The sequence below is a fragment of the Ascaphus truei genome, chromosome 17, assembly GCF_040206685.1.
Source record: "Ascaphus truei isolate aAscTru1 chromosome 17, aAscTru1.hap1, whole genome shotgun sequence".
NCBI classification, from domain to species: Eukaryota; Metazoa; Chordata; class Amphibia; order Anura; family Ascaphidae; genus Ascaphus; species Ascaphus truei.
Window position 1 is genome coordinate 1436060 of NC_134499.1, and position 27939 is coordinate 1463998.

General features: G+C 45.7%; 2 protein-coding genes across 12 annotated transcripts in view; both read left to right on the forward strand.

Moving 5' to 3' along the window:
• PLA2G6 (phospholipase A2 group VI) overlaps window positions 1-15928 on the forward strand; it is a 95031-nt gene extending 79103 nt beyond the window's left edge. For all 6 annotated transcript variants that reach the window (XM_075573683.1, XM_075573686.1, XM_075573684.1 and 3 more), the window contains 2 exons: window positions 14863-14936; window positions 15087-15928. In XM_075573683.1, the coding sequence (XP_075429798.1) occupies window positions 14863-14936; window positions 15087-15231 (219 nt within the window). In that variant the 3' untranslated portion in view covers window positions 15232-15928. The remainder of the gene's footprint in view (window positions 1-14862; window positions 14937-15086) is intronic.
• Window positions 15198-27939, forward strand: part of BAIAP2L2 (BAR/IMD domain containing adaptor protein 2 like 2) — a 52563-nt gene continuing 39821 nt past the window's right edge. For 4 of the 6 annotated variants that reach the window (XM_075573688.1, XM_075573692.1, XM_075573693.1 and 1 more), the window contains exons 1-9: window positions 15241-15323; window positions 16497-18266; window positions 18388-18475; window positions 18720-18795; window positions 23572-23658; window positions 26009-26070; window positions 26517-26588; window positions 26834-26950; window positions 27329-27475. In XM_075573688.1, the coding sequence (XP_075429803.1) occupies window positions 18425-18475; window positions 18720-18795; window positions 23572-23658; window positions 26009-26070; window positions 26517-26588; window positions 26834-26950; window positions 27329-27475 (612 nt within the window). In that variant the 5' untranslated portion in view covers window positions 15241-15323; window positions 16497-18266; window positions 18388-18424. Of the gene's footprint in view, window positions 15324-16496; window positions 18267-18387; window positions 18476-18719; window positions 18796-23571; window positions 23659-26008; window positions 26071-26516; window positions 26589-26833; window positions 26951-27328; window positions 27476-27939 lie in introns of all 6 variants that reach the window. The other 2 variants (XM_075573689.1, XM_075573691.1) reach the window with 2 other exon arrangements.

Below are 27939 nucleotides of genomic sequence, written 5' to 3' on the forward strand. Positions count from 1 at the left end.
CAGATCTCCCAGCTGACTCAGAGCAAGGCTTACATCTCTTTCATTTTCTCTATTTCTGATCTGCAGCTGCCGGTGCTCCTCCCAGACTTTGTCCAGCTGCAGCTGGGCCCTCTCATTGTCCAGCAATTTGCAGTCATCGGCCATCTTGACCTCATAGCGCAGTGTCAGGCTGGCCACTTGATGTACGGGCACCTCTTCACTCTCTCTCTTTTTGGTGAGCTGTATCTTGAGCTCAGCAATCTGCGTCTGCAGAGCTGCAAGTTGCTGGTATGTGTGTTTAGCTGCCAGCTTTAGCCCTTCCACTTTTAGGCTTTGCTGCAAGTTCAACTCATCAGTGAGAGATTCCTGTTTCTTGAGTGCATCCTGCAATTCTCCTTTCAGGGCCTTCATATTTTGGAGCTCTGCAGATTTCATCGCCAGGGTCGTCGCTGCTTGCGATTTTCACGCCTCTTTCTCTTGGGCGTACTGACTTTTGGGGATGGAGCAGCCACTCTGCTTCTCCATCTCTTGCTCGAGTTTCTGGACCTTCTCATGCTCCCTTTAATACAGAGTCACCAGGCCTCTAAACTTGGCTCCAACGATGTTCTGGTGATGCTCAGGGTAGCCTTCAGTTCTTCGTGCGGTTCTGCAAGGACATACTTGGTTCTTAGACGTTCCTGCAGAACTTGTACTTCCTTAGCAGGCTGCAGATTTTCTTCCTGCAGAGTTCACCTCTTCTCCTCTGCATTCTGGAGGTGCGTACGCAGACCTTGCAGTTGGTTCTGCCGTAGGTGCTCTGCTTATGTGCGTTAGTCCAATGCTTCAAATTTTTCATCTTTCAATAGTCTATTCCTTTTTTCTAGCTCATGAAGCTTGCTATTCATTTCACTGACATTGTTAGTAAAATCAGAATTTACCTATTTCAGGCTGGTATTTTCTCTTTTTACAGTCTCTATAATTTTCAGGGCCTCTTCGTTGTCCTCCTTCCATTTACAAACTTCTGAGTTGAGACTTCCGGTTTCCTGGCGTGAGACTTCTATGTCTAGGTTGAGGATGTGAAGCTCCTTCTGAGAGACTTTAAGATCCATATTAAGCCTGCGAACATCTTTTTGAGAGACTTCCAGCTCGGTGAGACTGTGAAGTTCCTTTTTAGAGACTTCCAGTTCTGTGCGTCAATTGCTGATCTCTTAGTGTGAGACATCCAGCTCTATGTGGAGAGTATGAAACTCATTCTGAGATATGTCCACCTCTGTCCGGATACTGTTGACCTCCTGGTGTGAGGCATTCAGTTCTGTACAGAGATTGTGAACCTCATTCTGAGAGACTTCCAACTCTCTATGGCAATTGCGAACCTCTTGTTGAGAGACTAATCTCTTTCAGTGCCTCCTCATACTTCTGTTTCAGATTAGTAATCATTCGGTCAGACTTGCTCTGCTTTCCATCCATGGCGGTAATAATCATGTTTGCAGTATCTAGATCCGTTTTAAATCCTCCAATTCTGTTTTGGCCGCAGTGTAAATTGCGAGCACAGTCTTTTGTAGCTCAGCGTTATTTTCTCTCTCCGGTTTCACATCTTCACGGAGCAGATCACAGTTATGCCTGGCAGCTTGCAGTACATCTTCAGGGCTGGTAAAGGGATCGTCACTTACTGGTCCTGGCTCCTCTTCCCTGGTACGGTTGATTGAGAGTTTCTCACTGTTGGCATCGGACAGACGCTTTTTTGGGTTACACGACTTCTGCCTTGGGCCCACTGGATATTCTGTCATCCACGTGACGAATCCTCCATTTTCTCTAGGCTGCAGGGCATCTCGGCCCCCTTCTTCTCAGCGGGATCTGTGGACGTGTCTGTTCCTTCCACGGTAAGTGAAGAACGGCTTTTCTTTTTCCGCCTTTTTGTTTTGGACGACTCCGTCCCATCAGGGATAGTGGGGTCTCCATCTTTATTTGAAACTTCAGCAGTTTCACTCTATCCGCCAGGTTTTCTTGCAGTTGCATTAGCTTGCGTAGATATTCAGTGCTCTGCTGCTTTTGCTCCTGCCGATCACATTAGTCATCATAGAGAGCGGTCTTTTCAGTGCTTACCGAGTTCAGGTACCTCCTGTGTTTTGTGGGTGTGACCCGTTTCAGGTTCCCCATAAGAGATATCTTCATCCTTATCCTCATAGGACCGGAAGGGCCATTCTTCCGTGAGGTCGGGTTCAATACAGGAACGCCGCATCTTGTGCTCCATTTTTGTGCTATCAGGTGTATTTTTCTTTCTGACTTTGGGAGGCGCTATTGCAGCTGTTTTCACTGTATTCTCTAGAACCCAGTTGGTAGTCCTAGAGGTGGGCAGACTTTGCAGCTCTCACAGGCGTCTCTGTAGACATTTTCTTTTTTACTTTGGAAAGTTCTGAAACATCAGCAGTACTGTGCACACATTCTTTCTCATCAGCGATACTGGATGTGCATTTGCTAAGCAAAACCTCTGTACCTTCCTTGTGACCACAGCACATTGCTTGCTGTTGCAGTTCCTTGGCACGTTGAAAAAAATATTTCTCGGGTTGCAGCCCTTTTTCTGGGGCCACATAGGGATCATCCGAATAAGGCCTGAAGGGACACTGCTCCATGTGGCTGGGCTCTTTATACCAAGAACACATTTTCTTCCCCATTCTTGCAGAGTATCAAAGAGAACAGGAAACCTAGTATATAAGCACTCTGTCACAACTGTATGTATAGTGGATGTATTAAAATACTTTATTTGTATCAATAAATAAAAAAAGGGGGTTTAAAATAAATATGTATCAAACAGTACGTGACTGTCAATTTGTAACGTAACTCTGGTAAGTTAGGTTGATATAACGTATGGAGATCCCTGATAGATTTTCAGGATCTGTTGCTATGGTATTGCTGCCTATAGATATAGGAATGGGGCCGTAACGGGGCCACCGTATAGGTACCGTCTTGTCCCCTTAGGGACTGGATCAAAGCATGTAGTGATTTACTGTATAGTAATGTATTAATGATCCGTGGCAAGGGTGCGATGATGGTTCCAGTTAATGTGACCACCTATACACATATGTTCAGTACCAGCAGGTAACCTCCTTGACTGTATGGCAAATGATAGAATTACGCTAATAGCATTGGAGACAAACCCATGTAAGAGTTTTTCTTCGTATCGATTAGAGAAAAAGAACCCAGTCTTATAGCACTCATTCACAACAATTGTATAGTGATAAATTTAAAATACTTTATTAATAACTATGAATAAAAAATAGGGTGTTAAAACGTAATTAAATACTGTGTGGTACAGCACGTGACTGTATCCTTTGGTAACCCACCCTGTTATAGGTGGGTAGATATGGTGTGATCCCTGATTGATACTAGAGATCAGATGCTATAAATTGTAGCTACCTAAAATATAGGATAGGGGCCAAAGAGAACCCACCGGAATGGACTGTCTCTATTGGAGTGCATCTAGGCGTAGAATACGCTCTAGAGGGATACACTCATAATAATGTGGCATGTACTACGCTAGGTTAGACCTATAAATATCTCCCCCCCAGATAGAGATTGCTCTGGTTTCTGTGTAAGTTCACCATCATAGTTTGAGCTAAATCTCTATTAGGGACATGTATTGCGCGTTCTCTGAGGTGCAGACTATTAGGCAAGCATTCAAGTCTATTGTATAGTGTAAGTAAGCTGGAGCAGCTAGAGGAGATCACCAAGACACCTTGGAGGTGATTTAAGCCCAGATAGGTACTCCTACAGTATTGTAGGTAGGGTATTGGTGATGTCTGCTGTTCTACAGTTGTTAGTGCAGTGCCCCTTACAGTTGTAGCACAGTATACGCTTGGCTGCCACACATATGCACTATGCGCTCATAGATAATTCAAGAAGAAGCGTTTTAACACGTGAAACGCGCGCGTCGGCATTTCTCTCCCTGCACACGCGGGAAGTTTGTTTATTTAACCATTACAGCTTAAGGATATTGATCCGCGTTAATGCTTGAAAACTTCCCCTGATGTGCATGTTTTTCATTTGGGATCGCGCTATATACTACTATCGCAGGACCCTCCATGTTCCCAGGAGTCTCTGAATTTACCCACCTGATAGACAGGCATGTCCTCGAGCACATCGGCACTGATATAACCAGGATCAGTGCTGATGTAGGGGACACTGCGATGATCAGCTAGACCGGCTCCCCATGTCATTAATCTGTGCACGCTATTGCTCAAACTCCTAGAGAGGGGGGACGGGGTGTTCTGGGGCTTTAACCCCACTTCAATATTAACCTTCTGTGTACCCTACTCTAGTACAAACTGTTTTGCTGGCAAGTGCAGCTATTTTTCACCTGCTGAGTAGCTTCTCAGCTGTATATGTGCACATATTAACCCTTACAGTCAGTGCAACCATCACACTTACCCGCGCATCACTGTGGAGGTTGCTCCTACATCAGCCTCCACCTCCTGCGCATTACATGACCCTGGTGTGCTAAGGGGAATTATCTATGAGCGCATAGTGCATATGTGTGGCAGCCAAGCGTATACTGTGCTACAACTGCTACAACTGTAAGGGGCACTGCACTAACAACTGTAGAACAGCAGACATCACCAATACCCTACCTACAATACTGTAGGAGTACCTATCTGGGCTTAAATCACCTCCAAGGTGTCTTGGTGATCTCCTCTAGCTGCTCCAGCTTACTTACACTATACAATAGACTTGAATGCTTGCCTAATAGTCTGCACCTCAGAGAACGGGCAATACATGTCCCTAATAGAGATTTAGCTCAAACTATGATGGTGAACTTACACAGAAACCAGAGCAATCTCTATCTGGGGGGGAGATATTTATAGGTCTAACCTAGCGTAGTACATGCCACATTATTATGAGTGTATCCCTCTAGAGCGTATTCTACGCCTAGATGCACTCCAATAGAGACAGTCCATTCCGGTGGGTTCTCTTTGGCTCATCTCCTATATTTTAGCTAGCTACAATTTATAGCATCTGATCTCTAGTATCAATCAGGGATCACACCATACCAGGGTGGGTTACCAAAGGATACAGTCACGTGCTGTTCCACACAGTATTTAATTACGTTTTAACACCCTATTTTTTATTCATAGTTATTAATAAAGTATTTTAAATTTATCACTATACAATTGTTGTGAATGAGTGCTATAAGACTGGGTTCTTTTTCTCTAATCGATACTATCACGTCTCCATCCAGTCAGCACCTCACAGGTTAATAATAGCAGTGCAGGTTCTCTGTACGTGTAAGAGTTTTTTTTCCCCAGACCCCCACTAGCCTATAGGGCAATGTAATGTGCACTGTGAGGTGAGTTGGTAACCCTCACAGTGTAATCATTGCACAAATGCAGCCAGATAGGTGCTGATATATGCACTGGCTAAGGCTGATGTGGGGGATAGTGGTGTGTCCCCCAGTGATGGTATAAATATGATCTCCTGTGTTGGAGATATTTCTGTAAGGAGGACCCTCATAACAATTGCCCAAAACTCGTAAGCACATAAATAGCAAGATTCACAACCAGGAATAAATAAAGCACTAGTAAAACCCTTTGTGTGGAGGGGGTATATAGCGCATCATGCACAGAGCATAGGAATATGGTAGTGCAATGGTTAATACATAGCTGATGAATATGCTGCGCAGTGAGATGTGTACCTGTCCTGGAGCCTGTGGAGCATGTGGGATCCATCCGTAACAAACTGGATACCCCAGTTGCTAACCATGTAAACATCTGTCAAAAGGGAGACCTGAAGGCAATATCATTTACGGGAATAGACCATTTCTCTCCAGGAATCAGACGGGGAGACTGGGATACTGAATTACTCAAAATTGAGTCTAGGTGGATATACACTCTAGGAACACTGAGTCCATCTGGACTCAATGAGGGCTTTGTTTTTAGCCCCTTTATTTAAACCATTGTAGTTCATTTCACGTCAAGGTTCCACATTCACCCCCATAGCTACTACTTCAATCTCGAAGCTTGCCATAAGAATAGAATTGTTACACGAAATAATGATACGGAAACCAACAATGTGCAATATATTTATTTTCAATAAGGAAGATAATGATCTACCTGGTCCTACCTTTGAGAATATATATACTCATCTTGCTATACATTGACTAACCATCACTAATATCAACAAATATTAAATTGAACTTTACACTTACCCCATGTTTTGTGAGCATTAATAACAAGAATGCCTTACAGCTACATTTATTGTTTAGCCACAGATACCAAGCCCCTTGTGAAACTTGACAAATAACATATAATTTGCAATCTACAAGGAGCATTATGGCCAGGCTGTTACAGTTGCTATTAATATCAGCCCACCCCTGGTGCACTGCTTTCAGTGGGATGCACTATCTGTGCTGATTCAGCAACTACAGGGTTAAGTGTACTTACAGACACACCTACCGTGACTATTTAAAGGTCTACCCAGACACAGGGACCTCCCCTTACGTGCCCTGAAGAAGCGTTCACACGTGAAACGCGCGCGTTGGCTACACACTTGCATACACACGCGGGACGCCTTTCATTTGAATACAGCACTCCGGCGAAAGCCTTACTGCTGCCGCATATCCAGCTTCCTCCGTGCATTTGACTTTGGTGATTCTGCGGGTTACTATTCCTTCCTACCGCAGTAACCACCTTCTATATGGGGCTGTCTTCCTAAACCCACTGTTTAGATAGGCATATCCTCGAGCATATCAGCTCTGATATATAAATGATCAGCGCTGATATAGGGGACTATGCGTCTGTGGTTTCACATGTGATCCACCAAGATTCAGACCTCCTCTATTTACACCAATTTATTGTTTATTTGGCACAAATAGATACTCATTTTGGAAGCCTCATGACACTCTATTAAGCATAAGTGGATACATATCCACTTGTGGTTGCCTCCATCGGGTAATCAATTTATCTATACCACCACACGGCTTACAAGTCTATTTTTTTTAACTCTGTGCACCCCCCTACAGTGCATGCGTGGTTATACTCACGCGTGGACAGTTGTATTCGGGTGTAGGGGTCTATGCGGGTAACGGCTACCAGCCGCACAGCTTACTGTGGAAGGAGAGGTCAGCCTAATCAGCTGTTAGGTACCGGCATTTGAAATTCTCCCTACTAAGACGTTTTCGCGCTCCCACTGGTATACTTACACTTGCCTGCTACACTACGCAGTGACCGTATCTTACCAGTCACGGCGTGTTACTTTCAGCCTTACACTGAGGCTAGAAATAGTTTATTTATTATTGCTATCGAGGCGTGGGGTGGGGAGAGCGAGAACCACGGGATTACATGCACCGCTGTGCACGATACCTACCTCTCCGTGGTAGAAACTGACGTATTTCAGCCCATTGACTCTTGAGGCTCCAGGACAGGTACACATCTCACTGCGCAGCATATTCATCATATATGTATTAACCATTGCACTACCATATTCCTATGCTCTGTGCATGATGCGCTATATACCCCCTCCACACAAAGGGTTTTACTAGTGCTTTATTTATTCCTGGATGTGAATCTTGCTATTTATGTGCTTACGAGTTTCTTACCCTCTTTTGGGCAATTGTTATGAGGGTCCTCCTTATAGAAATATCTCCAACACAGGAGATCATATTTATACCATCACTGGGGGACACACCACTATCCCCACATCAGCCTTAGCCAGTGCATATATCAGCACCTATCTGGCTGCATTTGCGCAATGATTACACTGTGAGGGTTACCAACTCACCTCACAGTGCACATTACATTGCCCTATAGGCTAGTGGGGGTCTGGGGAAGAAAAACTCTTACATGGGTTTGTCTCCAATGCTATTAGCGTAATTCTATCATTTGCCATACAGTCAAGGAGGTTACCTGCTGGTACTGAACATATGTGTATAGGTGGTCACATTAACTGGAACCATCATCGCACCCTTGCCACGGATCATTAATACATTACTATACAGTAAATCACTACATGCTTTGATCCAGTCCCTAAGGGGACAAGACGGTACCTATACGGTGGCCCCGTTATGGCCCCATTCCTATATCTATAGGCAGCTATACCATAGCAACAGATCCTGAAAATCTATCAGGGATCTCCATACGTTATATCAACCTAACTTACCAGAGTTACGTTACAAATTGACAGTCACGTACTGTTTGATACTGTACATATTTATTTTAAACCCCCTTTTTTTATTTATTGATACAAATAAAGTATTTGAATACATCCACTATACACACAGTTGTGACAGAGTGCTTATATACTAGGTTTCCTTTTCTCTTTGATACAATCATGTCCCTTCCTAGTTTGCACCTCACATTGGTTCATTGCTAAGTTGTGCGGGTGTTCTTTGTATACCATTCTTGCAGAGTCTGTATATTACTTCAGCTGGGCGGCCATTTTTAAATTCCATGTGTTTTTTGAAGTGAAACTTCCTTAGTGGCACCTCATTCGAACTGGGGCAAAAATGAATTGTGGAGACAGAAATGAAACGGATGTGACGTCAGTGCTGGCAGTTGAGGCCGGGCTGTGTTCTGGCTCAGCCCGACCCCAACACTGACATCACACCCGCTCCACAAATCAGATGCGGCGGCGGCGATAGCCGCCGGCGCCGCTCCTAATGGCCGCCATTCCCCCCGCACATCCGCTGCCAAGCCGCGCATGCTCAGTAATCATGGGGACTGGAGGAAAGCCACGCATGCGCAGAAGCGGTTGGCAGCGGCGCCGTTCCCCGCCCGCTGCCACGGCTGTTGACATGTGTCCCCGTCTGCTGCCCAGGACAGCAGAGACCGCCCGACCGGGACAGCCCCCCACCCACCCTTTCCTTACCCGAATGGGACCTCCCTCCCAGCCCACACATGGGCCCGCCTAACTTCCACTACCGCTGCCATGCCGCGCATGCGCAGAAGCGGCTGGCAGCGGCGCCATTCAGCCCTCCAGTGACGCGGGCGTTTGCGGGCCCCCCAGGAAGCGGTGGTACAAAAACCCGGGCGCAACCCGTGCGGACCCCCCCCCCCGGACCCCCCACACACTGATGGACCCCCCCGGACCCCCCACACACTGACAGACCCCCCCACACACTGACTGACCCCCCCACACACTGACTGACCCCCCCCGGACCCCCCCACACACTGACAGACCCCCACACACACTGACTGACCCCCCCAGACCCCCACACACACTGACTGACCCCCCCAGACCCCCACACATACTGACTGACCACCCCAGACCCCCACACACACTGGTGAACAAAAGAAAAGTGCGCAACAACAATGTATAAATAACGTGATAATTGTGATACAATTAAATAGGTGACCTTGTGTATAGTATGAAATATATGAAGCGTCTGCAGCTGTGACACCAGGGATGGCTCTGGTCCCCCCTAAATGCACACAAAAAAACAAGAAACACAGCGCACAACGCTCATAGTGCATTAAATGATATCTTTAGTAACCAAAATAAGAAGGTAAGTATTGTGCGTACATAAAACAAAATTTAAACAAGCATTTCAGGGTTATTGTTACCCAAACACCAACGGACGCCTGTGATGGTCTCGTGGCTCTCTCCTTCTCACTCCAATAACCTCGGTGTAGGGCCTGGAAAGTCTCCACTCCAAACGTTGATGTTTTGGCCTCTCGCCTTAAAGAAAGGCTAATGCAGCTTCAGCAGTCCAGAAAAAGACCTCCGCTTATATGCGTTGTGCCCGTCACTGCATAAGTCTCGTATATAACGGAGCAGCGGAGTACACGCGGTTTTTCGTCCTGGTCGAGCACTTCCGGGTCTGTGACGTCACAAGATCGCGAGACTTCGTCGCAAGTCTGCAGGACACCGGATCGGTTCTCTGGGAGTGCTGGGATATAGAGGGTTCGCAAATGTTCTCAATCCAACGCGTTTCGAAACCACAGAGGGTCTCTTCATCAGGGAATAAAGACTAATGAGTCTATTGGCATTTTATATACCCCTCCAGCGTCACTGATTAGTCCCTCAATTAGGGTTTGAGCCAATCGCAACGCAACGGGGAGGAGTCAGAAAGCTCCATGGCAACAGAGAATGCATCCTAACAAAAAAACTAAAATCAACTTTATTTAAACATATAATGACAAACAATTCATAAAAAGATGACTCTAAAATGAAGAAAAAAAGAATTAGTACACACTAATATTTGTAGATGTGTTGGAACATTTAAAGTGATTCAAATAAACACCAACAAAAGTATTTGAAAAGGAAGCACGAGCTAAAAAATCCATAGATACCTTAAAACCATAAATTAGAATTAATAAAATGTTTATTTATAAAGTTTTTTTTAAATTTTTTTTTTTTTATTTTTTTTTTATTTAAAATGTGCCAGCTCAGAATATAGATGTTATTTAAAATGCATAACCTAACTATATCACCAGTGTGAGGTAGTCAGTAAAGGGACCATATATCTATATCCTTATTGAGACCTCCCGGATATAATGTGCCCAATTTATATATCCAGAAGGTCTCTTGAAAGGATAAATCCTTAACCCTATCCCCACCCCTTCTGCTCCTAGGGACGTGTTTGATACCCTTAAAGCGCAGGGACATGGGGTCTTTATTGTGATGTAAGGCATAGTGCTTAGAGAGGCTATGAGTTAACAGACCATTTTTTATATTTCGTATGTGTTCTTGTATACGTGTTTTTAATTGGCGTTTAGTGCGTCCAACATAGAACAAGCCACACGGGCATTCAATTAAGTATACAATATGATCCGAATTACAATTAATAAAATCAGATATTTCAAAAATGTCCTCAGTTTTTGGACACACAAAAGTTTTACTATTAGAATGTAAGTGTTTGCACACTGAACATTTTCCACATTTGAAGTTTCCACAGGGTTTTTTAATATTTAACCATCTTTTTTCTCCCACAGGTATAGTTTTAATATTTATGTCACTAGGGGACAGAGCATTCTTTAGATTTTTTGCTCTTCTATATATGAACCTTGGGAACTTAGAGATATGTGTTCCCAAAATTGGGTCATTTGACAGGATTGACCAGTGCTTTTTTACAATCCTCTCTATATGTGAAGTCATAGAATTATAGTTTGTAATAAAAGCAACATTACATTTTTCCTCACTTACAGTTTGTTTCTTTTGATGTTTAGTTTTTGGAACTAGCATTTGATTCCTATCTATTTTTCTCACCCTATCAAGATCATCAGTTAGTTTTTTAAGGGGATAACCTCTTTCTAGGAATCTTGAGGTTAAGTCACCCGCCTGTTTTTCAAAGTCTGTGTCCAAACTACAGTTTTTTCTCAACCTGTAAAATTGGCCCCCAGGTATGTTTTGAATCCAAGATTTTTTATGGTTACTTGAGGCCATCAGGAGGTTATTTGAATCCACATCCTTGAAATTAGTTTTGCTTATGAGGTTTCCCTCATCAGACACCCTCAAATTTAAATCTAAGAAGTTAATTTCCTTGACACTTTCCACATGGGTAAATGTCAAGTTTCTGTTGTTATTATTTATATACTTCAAAAAAAGGCTTACAGAATGTTGGTCCCCATCCCACAGACATATAATATCGTCTATAAAGCGACGCCAAATAATGATATTTCCTCTAAAGGGATTGTTATTAAGGATGCTATTATGCTCCCATTCTCCCATATATAGGTTTGCGAAACTGGGGGCAAATCTGGTGCCCATCGCAGTTCCGCAAACCTGCAGGAAAAATTCCTCCAGAAACATAAAATAATTATGTTTCAGGATGAAGTGGATGGAATCCAGAATGAAGTTTTTATTTAAATCATGTAATTCAGCATCGCTAGATAGAAAGAAATTAACCGATGCTAGGCCCTGTTGATGTGGTATATTAGTGTATAGGGCCTGCACATCACAAGTTAACCATCTATACGAATCCTTCCACTTTAAATTTTGTATCAAATTGAGCAATGACGTGGAGTCCCTTAGATGGGAAGGGAGTTTTTCGACATAGGGTTGCAAAAAGTGGTCAACATACTGGGACAAATTGGCTGTTAGACTATCTATTCCCGAAATTATCGGTCTGCCTGGGGGATTTATTATTGATTTGTGGGTTTTTGGGAGGTGATAAAATATCGGGATCTTGGGGGAACTTGTAAACAAAAATTCATACTCAGTCTTGGTGATGACACCAGAGTTTAATGCTTGATCCAACAGTGATCTAAGTAAATTTAAAAAATCCACTGTTGGGTCTTTTTTAAGCCTAGAGTATGAAGTGGTGTCATTCAGGAGCCGCAAAGCTTCTCCTTCATAGTCCTTTCGGTTCTGTAGAACGACACCACCTCCCTTATCCGCCTGTCTAATTATCAAATTATTATTCTCCTTCAAGAATTTTAATGCTAGACTTTCTTTTTTAGTGAGATTATGTTTTATGTCACTCGACTTCATATTACTACTCATTAGAGTGAAGTCATTATTAACCATGTTGAAAAAAGTCTCAACATGGTGACCTTTAGAGTGGGAGGGGTAAAATTTGGATTTCCCCTTAAAGTGCGTGTGTCTCAAACCTTGTGTGAGTTCTAAATTCTCACCTATAGCAACCTCAGGTGGAACAATAGACACTCCTGTTTTATTTGGAACTTCATTACCTTCCTTATCTAGTTTAATAAAGTGTCTCTTTAATGTGAGGTTTCGCATGAATTTTTGGAGGTCAGTGTATAATTGGAATGAGTTCGGTAGGCATGAGCGTGAGAAGGTCAAACCCCTGTCTAGAACCTTCTTTTGGTCAGTGGTTAAAATAACTGAGGATAAATTAAAAATTCCTCGAGAGGGAGATGTCACACATCTTTCTCGTAGCCTCTTTTCTTTAAATCTGGCCCCTCCTCTAGTTCCTCTTCTGGTAGGGTTCTTTTCTTTCTCTCCCCTACCTGAGATTTTTGTGAGGTTTCCACACATTCCCCCTTCTTCTTTGGATCCAAATGTCTTTTTCTGACTGAGTCCAAAAAAGAAGACGGGGAGTGTTGGGCTGGAGATTGGGTTTTTGCAATAGGTGTATAGGGCCTATTATCCCTATGTGTATCAAATTCTTTCTGGCCATATCTAAAATTGGGGATATAATTCCTCCCTTTGTAATTGGGATTTCTAAAATGCCCTTCATATCTAGGGGGAGGGAAATGTTCATCAAATCTGGGGGGACCTCTTCTCTCCCCATAATATTGATTCTCCCATCCTCTATTGGCAGGGTGGAAATTGGGGTTTTGATGTCTATGTGTATTGTTGACTCTATTTTGTGAATAGGAAGAATCCCTGCCTTCCCTATTTTGAGATTGAGTTTTGGAGGGTCTACCCCTCTCAGCATCTTTTGCCCAATTTCTCTGTCTGTTATTGTCATAATCAGACTTATCCCTATAAAATTTCTCGTGCTTCTTCTTCAAAATTTCCCCCTCCGCATGCTCGAGCTTCATGCGGAGGTCATGCTCTAATTCTGAGCAGTCATGTTCTATTACAAGTGGCTCAAGTAATTTAACAACATCTGTTACCTCTTTGTCAATAATTTTTAATGACTTGGTTCTTTCATAAATAATAAGTTTCATGAGGGCCATGGAACAGTCATCCAAAATTCTGTTCCACTCCTTCATGAAATGTACATCATCTTTACCGAAAGTAGGTAATTTTTTAATACGTAGGCCCCTAGGGGCCCTATCACATTCTACATATTTTTGAATTGTTCTTTTTTCAAGATGCAATTTATTTTCGGTCAAGAGTAATTGTTCTAAAACTTTAAAATGCTTCTCAACTGAACCCCTCGTATCCTCACTCTCAGGGACCACTACATGATTATCAGAGAATAATAGGTCAAAATTAGCATCACGTTTCTGTCTACAATTTACTAGACTCCACACCATATTGGAGGAGGGGTGACAGGTAGAAATGAAATTGTGCAGCACCAAGAGCAATAGAATAGTGAAAAAGGTGAACAAAAGAAAAGTGCGCAACAACAATGTATAAATAACGTGATAATTGTGATACAATTAAATAGGTGACCTTGTGTATAGTATGAAATATATGAAGCGTCTGTTGGTGTTTGGGTAACAAACACACAGCTTTTTTTTCTCCCCCCCACACAAGTGGTGTGGTAGACTGGTCACAGCATCAGTCCCTTGTGTAGGTCACCGTCTGTCGCAGTCCTCCCAGTTAAACTGTGGCGTTGTGGCTTTATCCAGTGCAGTGTAGCTTTCATGCCTGGATGTGTAGCCCTTTAAATGTGGTCACTTCTGCACGTGATTCTTTGCTTTGTTTCTCAGGCTGTTTGCAGGAACTGTATACAGGCAAAAGCACAAAAAAATCCCTGGAGTCTCCGGGGCCCCTTTTAAATTCAAGGGCCACCTCTCATCCCAACTTCTGACACCATATGTAAGAGATGTGTGCAGAGGTATGCAAATACACACACCCACACACACCAGTCCAACAAGAAAGTCTCTAATCTGTTGCTGTGGGGGATGGTCTCTCTGTTCTCCTGGGTCAGCATCCTTGTGTACTATGGCACTCTCCATGTCTAGGTATAGAGATCTATCCCCTTGTCTTGCTGTCAGCATACAGTCCTTCAGTGTGCATCAAGACATCATCTTTTCCTCAGGTCAGCCCAGTTGTGTGCTAAGGAAATCTCTGGTCTGTCACCCTCCTTATGTGAGCTAATGAATCTCTCTCCTGTGTCTAACATGAAGATTTTTACAGAGCTCTCATTAGTCCAGGTGGAGACTAGTTAATTGAGTGGCTGCAATTAACTATCTCTCTACTGGATTCTCAGAGCTCTGAGTCTGCTTTATTTAAACATGGATAAGTCCCTGTTACAGACCCCTTCAGCCTGCATGTAGCTGCTGCTGTGACCCCTTCAGCCTGTGTGTGTGACCGCATGTCCTCCTGTCTCCTCAGTGTACAGAGGCAGACGGCCGCACAGTGGACAGGGCCCGTGCGTGGTGTGACATGATAGACGTCCCTTACTTCAGGTGAGGACTATATCGGCATGTTACATGCATCTCTGTGTGCTGCTCCATCCAGTGATTAAGCATTTCCTAAGAGGTCCCATGCCTCTCCCTGTGTATAACCCCTCCGTTTGACTCCCTGTGTATAACACACCCCATGTCCCCTGCTCACAGACTCAGCCCGCAGCTCCAGGTGGATGTCATGCTGGACGAGGTTAGTGACGCGGTGCTGGTGAACATGCTGTGGGACACTCAGATCTACATCTACCAGCAGCGGGACGTCCTGCAGAGGCTGGCAAAGACCCTGCTGGGACCCTGACCCTGTGAGACCCCATATGACCATCCTACACAGGCTGGTGCAGATCCTGCTGGAGCCATTCGTGTGGAACTATATGACCAGCCATGATCCGCGTGAGTCCCCAATACATCCAGTTTCGGGGGTGTCCTGCACAGACTGTCAAAAACACCCTGACTATCTCCCAGACATTTCCAGCCGCAAGGGGTCCTTCAGACCCAGGCCAATACCCTTGTGCTCTCTTCATCCCCCTCTCCCCCCCCACATATGACCTTCCCCAGGCATCAGGAGACCTGCAAAGCCTGTAACAAAAACCATGCTTTGGCCTTGAGCCTTATCCTCCACCATCAGATTTGACCAGAACCTCACAAGAAACTGGAGAGATCCAACGGCCCATTAACTTGAACTTCCAGGCCTCTCGCTGGAGGAGCAGGGCAAAGCACTTAGGCTAGACTTAACTTCCTTCAATGCCTCATGATGCGTGGCCGGCCGGCCCGGCATACATATAAAGAGAACCATGTGTTAAATGCCTCTACAGATTAATATATTAAACGTGGGTATCGCCACTGTAACGAATCAGACTTATGTCCCATGAAGTTGGTAACTTTTAAACCCTTCCTGTGGCAGCGAAGTGGTTATTGATATCATTCAAAATGTGTGTATAGTACATGAACTCCACTAAAGTCTATATGATACAAATTAAATGAAATATTTATCTCTAGTGTCCTTTCTGTCACTGTGGGGTGGGAGGGACAGACTGGATGGGTATGAAGTCCTCTGCCGCTGTGTCTTCCTGTTCGGAAAGGGGCCGACTTAAATGTGTCACTGTGTGAGAGCAACAAATGGGTGACTAGCCTGTCTCCATCACCTTGGAGGCCATTTCCCTTGGCTGCTTTGATTGTCAGCGTCACCCTACTGTGAGTCCCTACTCCCTACTCACAGTCCCTACTCCCTCCTTCCCACTCACACTCCATCTGACTCACTCTCACTCATACACTTTCCCTCACACTCTCTCCCTCCACACTCACCTTCATTCTCGTTTTCTCTCACTCTGTGGAATGAGGGACAGGCTTTATTGGCAACAGATCCCTTCTGTCACCCTGTGGTGGATTGGGAAGATTCTATGGACAACATATCCCTTCTCCTGGTGTCACCCTATAGGAGATGGACTAGAGGTGTACTGTCACTGTGTCACCCTTCAGTAGGCAGGACAGATACAATAGGCAAGGGCGGCTGAGGGACAGAAGCAACGGGCTATATGTTACTTTCTGTCCTTGTCACTGCTGCAGGAGGGACTGAAATGATGGGTGATCAGTATTTGTGGGGTCGCCTACATTTAGGAGGGACAGACGTGCTGATCATACTGGCCAATTGTCCTGGGTCAAAATCTTCAACCCAGTGCAGGCAATGGCACTAAGAAATCTACTGCATTTTACTATGAAATCACACTGAAAATGGCTTGCCTGCAGGGGCAATTAGTCCTGTCTGCCACTGTCACCCTGCAGGGGGAGGTATGTATCATTTTATTTATATAGCGCCAACAATATACGCAGCGCATTACAATACAAACATCAATAAAGAACAAACCGTGGGGATAAGCGCCACCGGTAAATGACAACATAAGGCAAAGGAGGCCCTGCCCTGAAGAGCTTACAATCTAAGTGGTATGGTGGGAGGCTCAGAGAGACCGGATTAAAAGTGCAGTCAGGGAGACCGAGGGCATGTGGAGATCACAGTAGAGATGCAGGAAATGAGAGATCAGTGTTGAGATGCATGGAGGTATAAAGTCTTCAAAGAGCATCTCTTTTTCACCCTGCCATAGGTCCGATCTGTATGTGTCACCCTGCCATAGGTCCGATCTGTATGTGTCACCCTGCCATAGTACCATCTGTATGTGTCACCCTGCCACAGGTCCCAACTGTATGTGTCGCCCTGCCATAGGTCCGATCTGTATGTGTCGCCCTGCCATAGGTCCCATCTGTATGTGTCACCCTGCCATAGGTCCGATCTGTATGTGTCGCCCTGCCATAGGTCCGATCTGTATGTGTCACCCTGCCACAGGTCCCAACTGTATGTGTCGCCCTGCCATAGGTCCCATCTGTATGTGTCACCCTGCCACAGGTCCCATCTGTATGTGTCACCCTGCCATAGGTCCCATCTGTATGTGTCACCCTGCCATAGGTCCGATCTGTATGTGTCACCCTGCCACAGGTCCCAACTGTATGTGTCGCCCTGCCATAGGTCCGATCTGTATGTGTCACCCTGCCATAGGTCCGATCTGTATGTGTCGCCCTGCCATAGGTTCGATCTGTATGTGTCGCCCTGCCATAGGTCCCATCTGTATGTGTCACCCTGCCATAGTACCATCTGTATGTTTCACCCTGCCATAGGTCCCATCTGTATGTGTCGCCCTGCCATGGGTCCCATCTGTATGTGTCACCCTGCCATAGTACCATCTGTATGTGTCACCCTGCCATAGGTCCCAACTGTATGTGTCACCCTGCCATAGGTCCCAACTGTGTCGCCCTGCCATAGGTCCCATCTGTATGTGTCACCCTGTTATAGGTCCGATCTGTATGTGTCGCCCTGCCATAGGTCCCATCTGTATGTGTCACCCTGCCATAGTACCATCTGTATGTGTCACCCTGCCATAGTTACCATCTGTATGTGTCACCCTGCCACAGGTCCCAACTGTATGTGTCGCCCTGCCATAGGTCCCAACTGTATGTGTCACCCTGCCATAGGTACCATCTGTATGTGTCACCCTGCCATAGGTCCCAACTGTGTGTCACCCTGCCATAGGTACCATCTGTATGTCGCCCTGCCATAGGTACCATCTGTATGTGTAACCCTGCCATAGGTCCCAGCTGTCTCTATGTCACACTGCTGTTGGAGAGACAGACTGGATAGCACTCAACTCCCTTCTGTCTCAGGGTCACCCCTCAGTGGGAGGGTCAGACTGGATGTCTGTCTCACCCTGCAGTGGGAGAGTCAGATTGACATCTCTGTGTCACCCCCAGACTGGAAGTCTGTGCCGTTCCTAGACCATCGGGAGGCGGGTACGTGCTCTCTGCTGCTATCAGCCTCGGCTATCCTGTTACCTGCCAGATCAGGTATCATTCTGCCTGGTAAATGATTAATCTCTCCGCTCACTGATCGATGTCCAAACTCCGCTTGCAGAAATCCCCTCCGTATTCCCGGCTCTGGGAGGCAAAACATGTCTCGGGAAATGGATTCCGTTTATAACGCCACCATCGGCACCTATAAGGTGAGTCCCCACGCCCATTCATCGCTATATCCACCTATAGAGGAAGTGTTACAGTGCAAATCCCCTCTTAACCTATATGTTAAAAGCTTCCTGGGAATGTGTGGGTTTAGGGTAAGGGGGTTTACTTATTTAAATGCTTTGTCCCAACTTACCAGCCAGAGCAGCTTGGAGAGCCTTATATGCATGAGAGTAGAAATAATAATAATAAAAAATATATATATTTCTATTTATTTTTGTCTTGCAGAAGATTTTGAGTCAGTTTAACCCAGCTCTGGAAAACTTGGTTTATCTGGGTAACAATTATCTCCGAGCGTTAAACGGTGAGTCACCTTACGTCACCTCGGGCGTGGACAGTGCGTCACATTGTCACTTTGAGATTTGGGTCTTGCTTTGCATGGTCTATATTTTGCATTTGTGTAGCACCAACTCTATATACAGTCCGCTATCCATATATACAGTGCACTAAGCACATATACAGCGAACGGACTATACAGTATGTATACATACATTGCATTAACGTAAATATTGCATTAACATATATACAGCACACTAAATATATGTATGTGTGTGTGTATGTATATATGTGTGTGTGTATGTATATATGTGTGTGTGTATGTATATATGTGTGTGTGTATGTATATATGTGTGTGTGTATGTATATATGTGTGTGTGTATGTATATATGTGTGTGTGTGTATGTATATATGTGTGTGTATGTATATATATGTGTGTGTATGTATATATGTGTGTGTGTGTATGTATATATGTGTGTGTGTATGTATATGTGTGTGTGTGTGTATGTATATGTGTGTGTGTATGTATATATGTGTGTGTGTATATGTATATATGTGTGTGTGTATGTATATGTGTGTGTGTGTATGTATATGTGTGTGTGTGTGTGTGTGTGTGTGTATGTATATGTGTGTGTGTGTATGTATATATGTGTGTGTGTATGTATATATGTGTGTGTGTATGTATATATGTGTGTGTGTATGTATATATGTGTGTGTGTATGTATATATGTATGTGTGTGTGTGTATGTATATATGTATGTGTGTGTGTATGTATATATATGTGTGTGTGTGTATGTATATGTGTGTGTGTGTATGTATATGTGTGTGTGTGTATGCATATATGTGTGTGTGTATGTATATATGTGTGTGTGTATGTATATATGTATGTGTGTGTGTATGTATATATGTGTGTGTGTGTGTATGTATATGTGTGTGATATATATATCGCTTTACAAAAGTAACATGCGAGAGAAGGATATCGAATTTGAACATTAAGGCCCAGATTCACTCCTAACCCAAACCCTTCATATGAATGAGGGCCGGGGTGGGGGTGAGCGCCGGAGGGGTGGGGGGGGCGCGTGAGGTCCGGTGGGGGGTGTGAGCTGGGTGCTGTGAGGGCTGGGGGGGGGGGGAGCTGTGCTCGGCCATCCTTACCTAGCATCGCTGTATTGCACAGATCATTATCACACTAGGAAAGTATATCATTGAATGTTAGCGGCTGTAATGTATACTCTGAGTATCTATGTGTAATCTGGGTTTAATGTATGGGCCGCATCGTGTGGTTGTACATTGCTGCGATAGTACTTCATAGTATTTATATTGTCGGTGCTGATTAACTACTGAATGAATATAAACTCAATAAACTAAAAGCAAAGAATTCAACCCCTCCCCCATTCTTCTGTTCTCTCTCTCTCTCACACTCCCTTCGACTCTCTCTCTCTCTCTCTCTCACACTCTCTGTGCCTCAAACTCTCACTCTCTCCCTCACATTCCCGACTCACTCTTACTCTCTCCCTCACACTCTCTACAACTCACACTCCCTCCGACTCACACTCCCTCCGACTCACTCTCACCCTCCCTCCGACTCACTCTCTCCCTGTCTCACTCTCTCCCTCACACTCTCTCTCTGCGCCTCAAACTCTCCTTCCCTCCTACACATTCTCTCCCTCACACACCCTCCGACTCACTCTCATTATCACTCTCACTATCCCTCACAGTCCCTACTCCCTCCTTCCCACTCACACTCCATCTGACTCACTCTCACTCACACACTTTCTCTCACACTTTCTCCCTTATTTGCTCTCTCTCACACACTCTCTCGCACGGTTTCTCTCACATACACACTCACTTTCTCCCTCTCACGCACTCATCACACTTTATCTAAAACTCTCACACCCTGTATATAACCCCATCACTATCTCACTATCTCGCAGAATCGCTCTCTTGCACTTTCTTTCGCTCTCGCACACACTTTCTGTCGCACACTTTCGCTCTCTTGCACTAACACACTTTCTCTCACACTCGCATTTTCTCTCTCTCTCACACTGTCTCTCACACACTGTTTCTCTCACATGCTCACACACACTTACTTTCTCCCTCTCACACACATTCTCGCACACTTACTCACTTTTTCCCTCTCTCATGCACTCACTCTCACTTTATCTAACACTCACAAACTCTGTATATAACCCATCACTATCTCACTTTCTCTCACACACTCTCTCTTTAGCATTCTCTTTCGCACTCTCTCTTTCACACTCACACACTGTTTCTCGCACTTTCTCTCATACTCTTTCTCTCGCATTCTCACTCTCTCACATACACACATTCTCACACACTCACTTTTGCCTCTCACACACTTTCTCCCATACTAGCTCTCTCAAACGCTCACTCTCACTTTATCTAACACTCACACACTCTTACTGTATAACCCCATCACTATCTAACTTTCTCTCTATATATAATAACTACACTCTCTATCTCACTCTAGCACACTTTCTCTCTCGCACTCTTTCATGCACTTTCTCTCTCTCTCTTGCTCTCTCTACGGCACTTTCTCTCTCCCTCTCTCCATCACACTCTCTGTTCCTCACACTATTTCTCACACATACTCACTTTCTCCCTCTTTCACACACACACACACATTCTCACACTCTCTCAGACACTTACTCTCTCACACACTTTCTCGATCTCTTATTCACACATTCGCTCTCACTTTATCTAACTCTCTCACACACACTCTGTATATAACCCCACCAATATCTAACTTTATTTCTCTCACACTTTCTCTCTCTCTCTCTCTCTCTCTTACACATTCTCTCTCTCTCACAGTTTATCTCTCGCACACTTTCTCTCTCTCTTACACTTATTCTCTCACTCTTACACTTTCTCTCTCTCTCGCACACTTTCTCTCTCTCTTTCACTTATTCTCTCTCTCTTACACTTATTCTCTCTCTCTTACACTTATTCTCTCTCTCTTACACTTATTCTCTCTCTCACACTTTCTCTCTCTCTCTCTCTCTCTCTCACACATTCGCTCTCACTTTATCTAACACTCACACGCTCTCACGCACTCAAGCACACTTACACTCTCACACTTTTTCATGCACTTTCTTTCTCTCTCTCTCGCACTTTCTCTCTCCCTCTCTCCATCACACTCTCTGTTTCTCTCACACATACTCACTTTCTCCCTTACTCAATCTCTTTCTCACACATTCACTCTCACTTTATCTAACTCTCTCACACACGCTGTATATAACCCCATCAATATCTCACTTTATTTCTCTCTATCACTTTCTCTCTCTCTCTCTCTCTCTTTCTCTCTCTCTCTTACACTTTCTCCTCTCTCTCTCTCTTACACTTTCTCTCTCTTTCTCTCTCTTACACTTTCTCTTACACTTTCTCTCTCTTGCACACTTTCGCTCTCTTGCACACTTTCTTTCTCTCTTACACTTTCTCTCTCTCTTACACTTTCTCTCTCACACTTTCTCTTTCTCACACACTTTCTCTCTCTCTTGCACACTTTTGCTCTCTCTTACACTTTCTCTCTCTGTCTCTCTCGTACACTTTCTCTCTCTTACATTTTCTCTCTCTTTACACTTTTTCTCTCTCTTACACTTTCTCTCTCTCTCTTACACTTTCTCTCTCTTACACGTTCTCTCTTGCACACTTTCTCTCTCTCTTGCACACTTTCGCTTTCTCTTGCACACTTTTGCTCTCTCTTACACTCTCTCTCTGTCTCTCTCTTACACTTTCTCTCTCTCTTACACTTTCTCTCTCTTTACACTTTTTCTCTCTCTCTTTCGCACTTTCTCTCTCTCTCGCACTTTCTCTCTCCCTCTCTCCATCACACTCTGTTTCTCACACTATTTCTCACACATACTCACTTTCTCCCTTACTCAATCTCTTTCTCACACATTCGCTCTCACTTTATCTAACTCTCTCACACACGCTATATATAACCCCATCAATATCTCACTTTATTTCTCTCTATCATTTTCTCTCTCTTATCCTTACACTTTCTCTCTCTCTCTTACACTTTCTCCTCTCTCTCTTACACTTTCTCCTCTCTCTCTCTCTCTTACACTTTCTCTCTCTTTCTCTCTCTTACACTCTCTCTCTCTTACACTTTCTCTCTCTCTTACACTTTCTCTCTCTCTTACACTTTCTCTCTCTCTTACACTTTCGCTCTCTTACACTTTCGCTCTCTCTTGCACACTTTCGCTCTCTCTTACACTTTCTCTCTCTGTCTCTCTCTTACACTTTCTCTCTCTCTTACACTTTCTCTCTCTTTACACTTTTTCTTTCTCTCTCTCTCTCTCTCTCTCTCTCTCACACTTTCTCTCTCTCTTACACCTTTTCTCTCTCTATTAAACTTTTTCTCTCTCTCTTACAATCTCTCTCACACACTTACTCACTCTTGCTCTCTCTCTTACAATTTCTCTCTCTCTTACAATTTTTCTCTCTCTCGCACACTTTCTCTCTCTCGCACACTCTCTTTCTCGCACACTTTCTCTCTCTCGCACTCTCTATCTCGCACTATATCTCTCTCAGCCTGACACTCTGGCAGTTAACATGCTTGTTATTCATTATTCCTAATCATTATTAATAATTCATTATCTCTCTCAATTACGTGGCCACAATTGAATATGGTGGTAAGCGGGTACAGAGGGCTTAACAATGCATCAACCTTCATTCAATGGCAGCCATTTTAAAAGTGGGCAGGAACGCGCTGCACTCCCACAGCAGATAATGATGCAGTGGATGCAGTGCGAGAGAATTTACGCCCTCCCTCTGTCCCCAGCGCTGTCTGAAACTGCAAACGTTTATTTTAACGCTATTAAGAAGATTGGAGAACAGGCGCTGCAGAGTGACACATGCCACGGACTTGGTAAGTGCAGGGACAGAGCCACGGTTAGTGCAGGGTGCTGTGTGTGAAGAGGGGGATCTGAGATTAGTGCAGAGTGCTGTGTGTGAAGAGGAGGATCTGGGATTAATGCAGGGTGCTGTGTGTGTAGCGGGGGATCTGGGATTAGTGCAGGGTGCTGTGTGGGCAGCAGGGGATCTGAGATTAGTGCAGGGTGCTGTGTGTGCAGCGGGGGATCTGGGATTAATGCACGGTGCTGTGTGGGAAGCAGGGAATCTGGGATTAGTGCAGGGTGCTGTGTGTGTAGCGGGGGATCTGGGATTAATGCATGGTGCTGTGTGGGCAGCGAGGGATCTGGGATTAGTGCAGGGTGCTGTGTGTGTAGAGGGGGATCTGGGATTAATGCAGGGTGCTGTGTGGGCAGCGGGAGATCTGAGATTAGTGCAGGGTGCTGTGTGGGCAGCGAGGGATCTGGGATTAGTGCAGGGTGCTGTGTGTGCCGTGGGGAATCTGAGATTAGTGCAGGGTGCTGTGTGGGCAGCGGGGGATCTGGGATTAGTGCAGGGTGCTATGTGGCCAGCGGGGGATCTGAGATTAGTGCAGGGTGCTGTGTGGGCAACGGGGAATCTGAGATTAGTGCAGGGTGCCGTGTGTGTAGCGGGGGATCTGAGGTTAGTGCAGGGTGCCCTGTGCTTCTCTGTGTTAATAGCTCTTTCTCCCAGAAGTACCTTTGAGAAGGCCGCCAGCAGCTCATTGTCTCTTCAAATCTCCAACAAAAAAAGAGTTATCTCCTACACTGCTCTCCCTTATATAGGGCTTGCTGCCTATCTAATACATTGAGGGGGTTGGCAGCCAATTAGAGCACGGATTGTGGTTGTGCATTCAATGATAGGAGAGGAAAATTCTACACTTGCCAATGGAAATCGTGCCTATGGGTTTGAAATCCAGCAACCGTTTTCCTGGCTAGCCCCATACCCCCTGTGTTCCTGGCTCCCTTGAGAGAATGATAGGTGAGGTGTGTGAGATGTGGGGAGGGTTTGGTGGGGGGTGACAGGTGAGGTGTGCGAGATACGGGGAGGGTTTGGTGGGGGATGACAGGTGAGATAAGGGGAGGGTTTGGTGGGGGATGACAGGTGAAATACGGGGAGGGTTTGGTGGGGGATGACAGGTGAGGTGTGTGAGATGTGGGGAGGGTTTACTGGGGGATGACAGGTGAGGTATGTGAGATACGGGGAGGGTTTGGTGGGGGATGACAGGTGAGGTGTGTGAGATGCAGGGAGGGTTTGGTGGGGGATAACAGGTGAGGTATGTGAGATACGGGGGGGTTTGGTGGGGGATGACAGTTGAGGTGTGTGAGATACAGGGAGGGTTTGGTGGGGGATGACAGATGAGATATGTGAGATACGGGGAGGGTTTGGTGGGGGATGACAGGTGAGGTATGTGAGATACGGGGAGGGTTTGGTGGGGGATGACAGGTGAGGTGTGTGAGATACAGGGAGGGTTTGGTGGGGGATGACAGATGAGGTGTGTGAGATACAGGGAGGGTTTGGTGGGGGATGACAGGTGAGGTATGTGAGATACGGGGAGGGTTTGGTGGGGGATAACAGGTGAGGTATGTGAGATACGGGGAGGGTTTGTTGGGGGATGACAGGTGAGGTGTGTGAGATACGGGGAGGGTTTGGTGGGGGATGACAGATGAGGTATGTGAGATACGGGGAGGGTTTGGTGGGGGATGACAGATGAGGTATGTGAGATACGGGGAGGGTTTGGTGGGGGATGACAGGTGAGGTATGTGAGATACGGGGAGGGTTTGGTGGGGGATGACAGGTGAGGTATGTGAGATACGGGGAGGGTTTGGTGGGGGATGACAGATAAGGTATGTGAGATACGGGGAGGGTTTGGTGGAGGATGACAGATAAGGTATGTCCTATCATCCTTCTCTGCCCCTTGTTCACACCGACAGTCCCTGGCTCGAAGTGACTGTCCTTTGTTATTATAATATATGCATAAAAAAGTGGAAAACTAGGCGCACCTCAGCATAATAGATTATTGCAGGGGTGGCCAACTCCAGTCCTCAAGGGCCACTGGTTGAGCCACCTATGCTGAAGCAGGGATATCCTGAAAACCTGACCTGTTGGTGGCCCTTGAAGACTGGAGTTGGCTACCCCTGATATGTGACCTTACCGGTATTTTGAATAGATCTTGTGCTGCTAATTATTTCTTTTGGAGATGTTACATTATACATGTATAGCATATTTGAAGGGGCAAATCCGTCTTAGCTCATAAAAACACGTAGCATACAACTGAACAATGCGAGGTCGTGCTCAACGTGACCTCACACAAAAGGTTAATCGTGTCCCTTTGCACTCTTAAGGTCAGCTGCTCGTCCAGATGGCCGACACCTGCAAACATGCAAGCGCTGGACTGGATGTGGTGGTGAGTGACCTGTGACCTTTGGCCCATGGGCTGCCACCCACCAAACATTGATGAGAAATGTGTTATTACTCCCTAGAAAAAGTCCGCTCCTCTCCCCCTACCCATTGTGGCTCAGTGGAAGATGAAGCGATCTCCTGACAGTTTCTTCGTGCAAAAGCGTGTCACGAGAGACAGCCATCAGTTGGTAATGTCGCTGATGAGGCTGCAGTGCACTGAGATTCACGGCTAAACCCCTTCCCTGGAGCGGCCCATGCCGCGACCTCCTCGCATATAAAGCACAGAGTGGAGGAATACAGACAGGACATGTTTGCGCTGTTTCAGTTGAAGCAGGAGCCGGCTGGATCAGTGATGAATGTCAATGCACTGCAGAGTAACGTCATTAAGCCAAGATGGCCGCCTCCTGGGAAGCAATGACATGTCCGTGACCGTCTCTGTGTCCTTTCCAGTTCCAGACGTTACACGTGGAAATCCTGCAGCACATGGATAAGAATACCAAGCTGGACATGCACTTTATACATGTGAGCATCTTATGTATAGTTATATACGTATTTATACATACGCCTCTCTGTCTCTCTCCTGTCCCCCTCCCTCTCCAGTTTCCCCTTCTCCCTGTCTTCCCCACTCCCCTTTGCCCCACTCTCACTGTGACCTCCTCACACTCCCCCACGTCCCTCTTCCTCTGTCTCCCCACTCTCCTGTTCCCTCTTTCCCAGTGGACACCCTCCCCCTTGTGACCCTCTCATTGCCCCCCCCCCCCCCACAGGACAGCCAGACTCGCTATGAGATGGAGTTCCGTCACCGTGCATCCTCTCTGGATGAATGCATGGAGGAGGCCCGGAGGATGGAAAAGAAGAGAGACCGCAACCTGAGGGAGATGAAGGTGAGAGATGGGAGATGGGGGGGTAATTAGGTGGGTGCTGTGGTTATGTAAGGTCTTTGACCGTACAGTGTTCTCTCTGATAACACTGGGTTTTTCCCTCCTCTCTCACTTTCTCCTCCTCTCCCCTCTCTCTCCATCTTTCCTTCCTCCCCCTTTCCTCCCCCCTCGTCTCCCTCCCCCGCTCCCCCTCTCCCCTTCTCCCTCCCCCCTCTCCCTCCCTCCCCCCTCCATTCTCCATCTCCCTCCCTTCTCCATCTCCATCTCCCTCCCTTCCCCCTCCCCCCCCTCCTCCCCTCCTTCTACCTTCCCCTCCACTCCCTCTCTCCCCTCTCACTGTTTCTCTCCCTCTCTCCCCATCTCTCCCGCTCCCTTGGACAGGAGAATATGACCTTGCTGCGCTCGGACATGCTGTCCTTCGCTAGGGATAGCCAGCGAGCAGCGGAGCAGGAGGAGAAGCGTAGGTACCGCTTCCTGGCCGAGAGACACTGGCTACTGGGCAGCACCTTCCTGCAATATCACAGCCGGGTTAGTGACCCCCCACCCACACATCAATCACTCAGTGATATTAGCACATTACGGTATCTACTTCCTGGGTAGCCTCGTTTAAGAATCTTTTAAGGGTGCTTACATTTGGGATTCCCATTTAAAATGGCGGCCTCATGTAGCCCAGGCAGGTTTCAGTTCTTTATGCTGGTCACATGCCTCCAATGGTTCCCTGTTTTGGAGAAATATGGATATAAAAACAATGACTAAAAATGGCCGTCATTGTCCTGCAGTCACCCATGTCTGCTCCCCGCTGCCCTCAGTGAGTTGTGAGCTCGGAACCTGCACTTCACACAACCAGCCGGAGTTGTGTATTCTGTGAGATTTATTTTGACACTTGAAGGTTTCGGCCTAAAAAAAAGAAAAGCGGATAAGATGGTAGAGAAGGTGTTTTACTGCTGAGGGCTTTCTGTTTTGTGACCTTTGACCCATGTCTCTATCTCCAG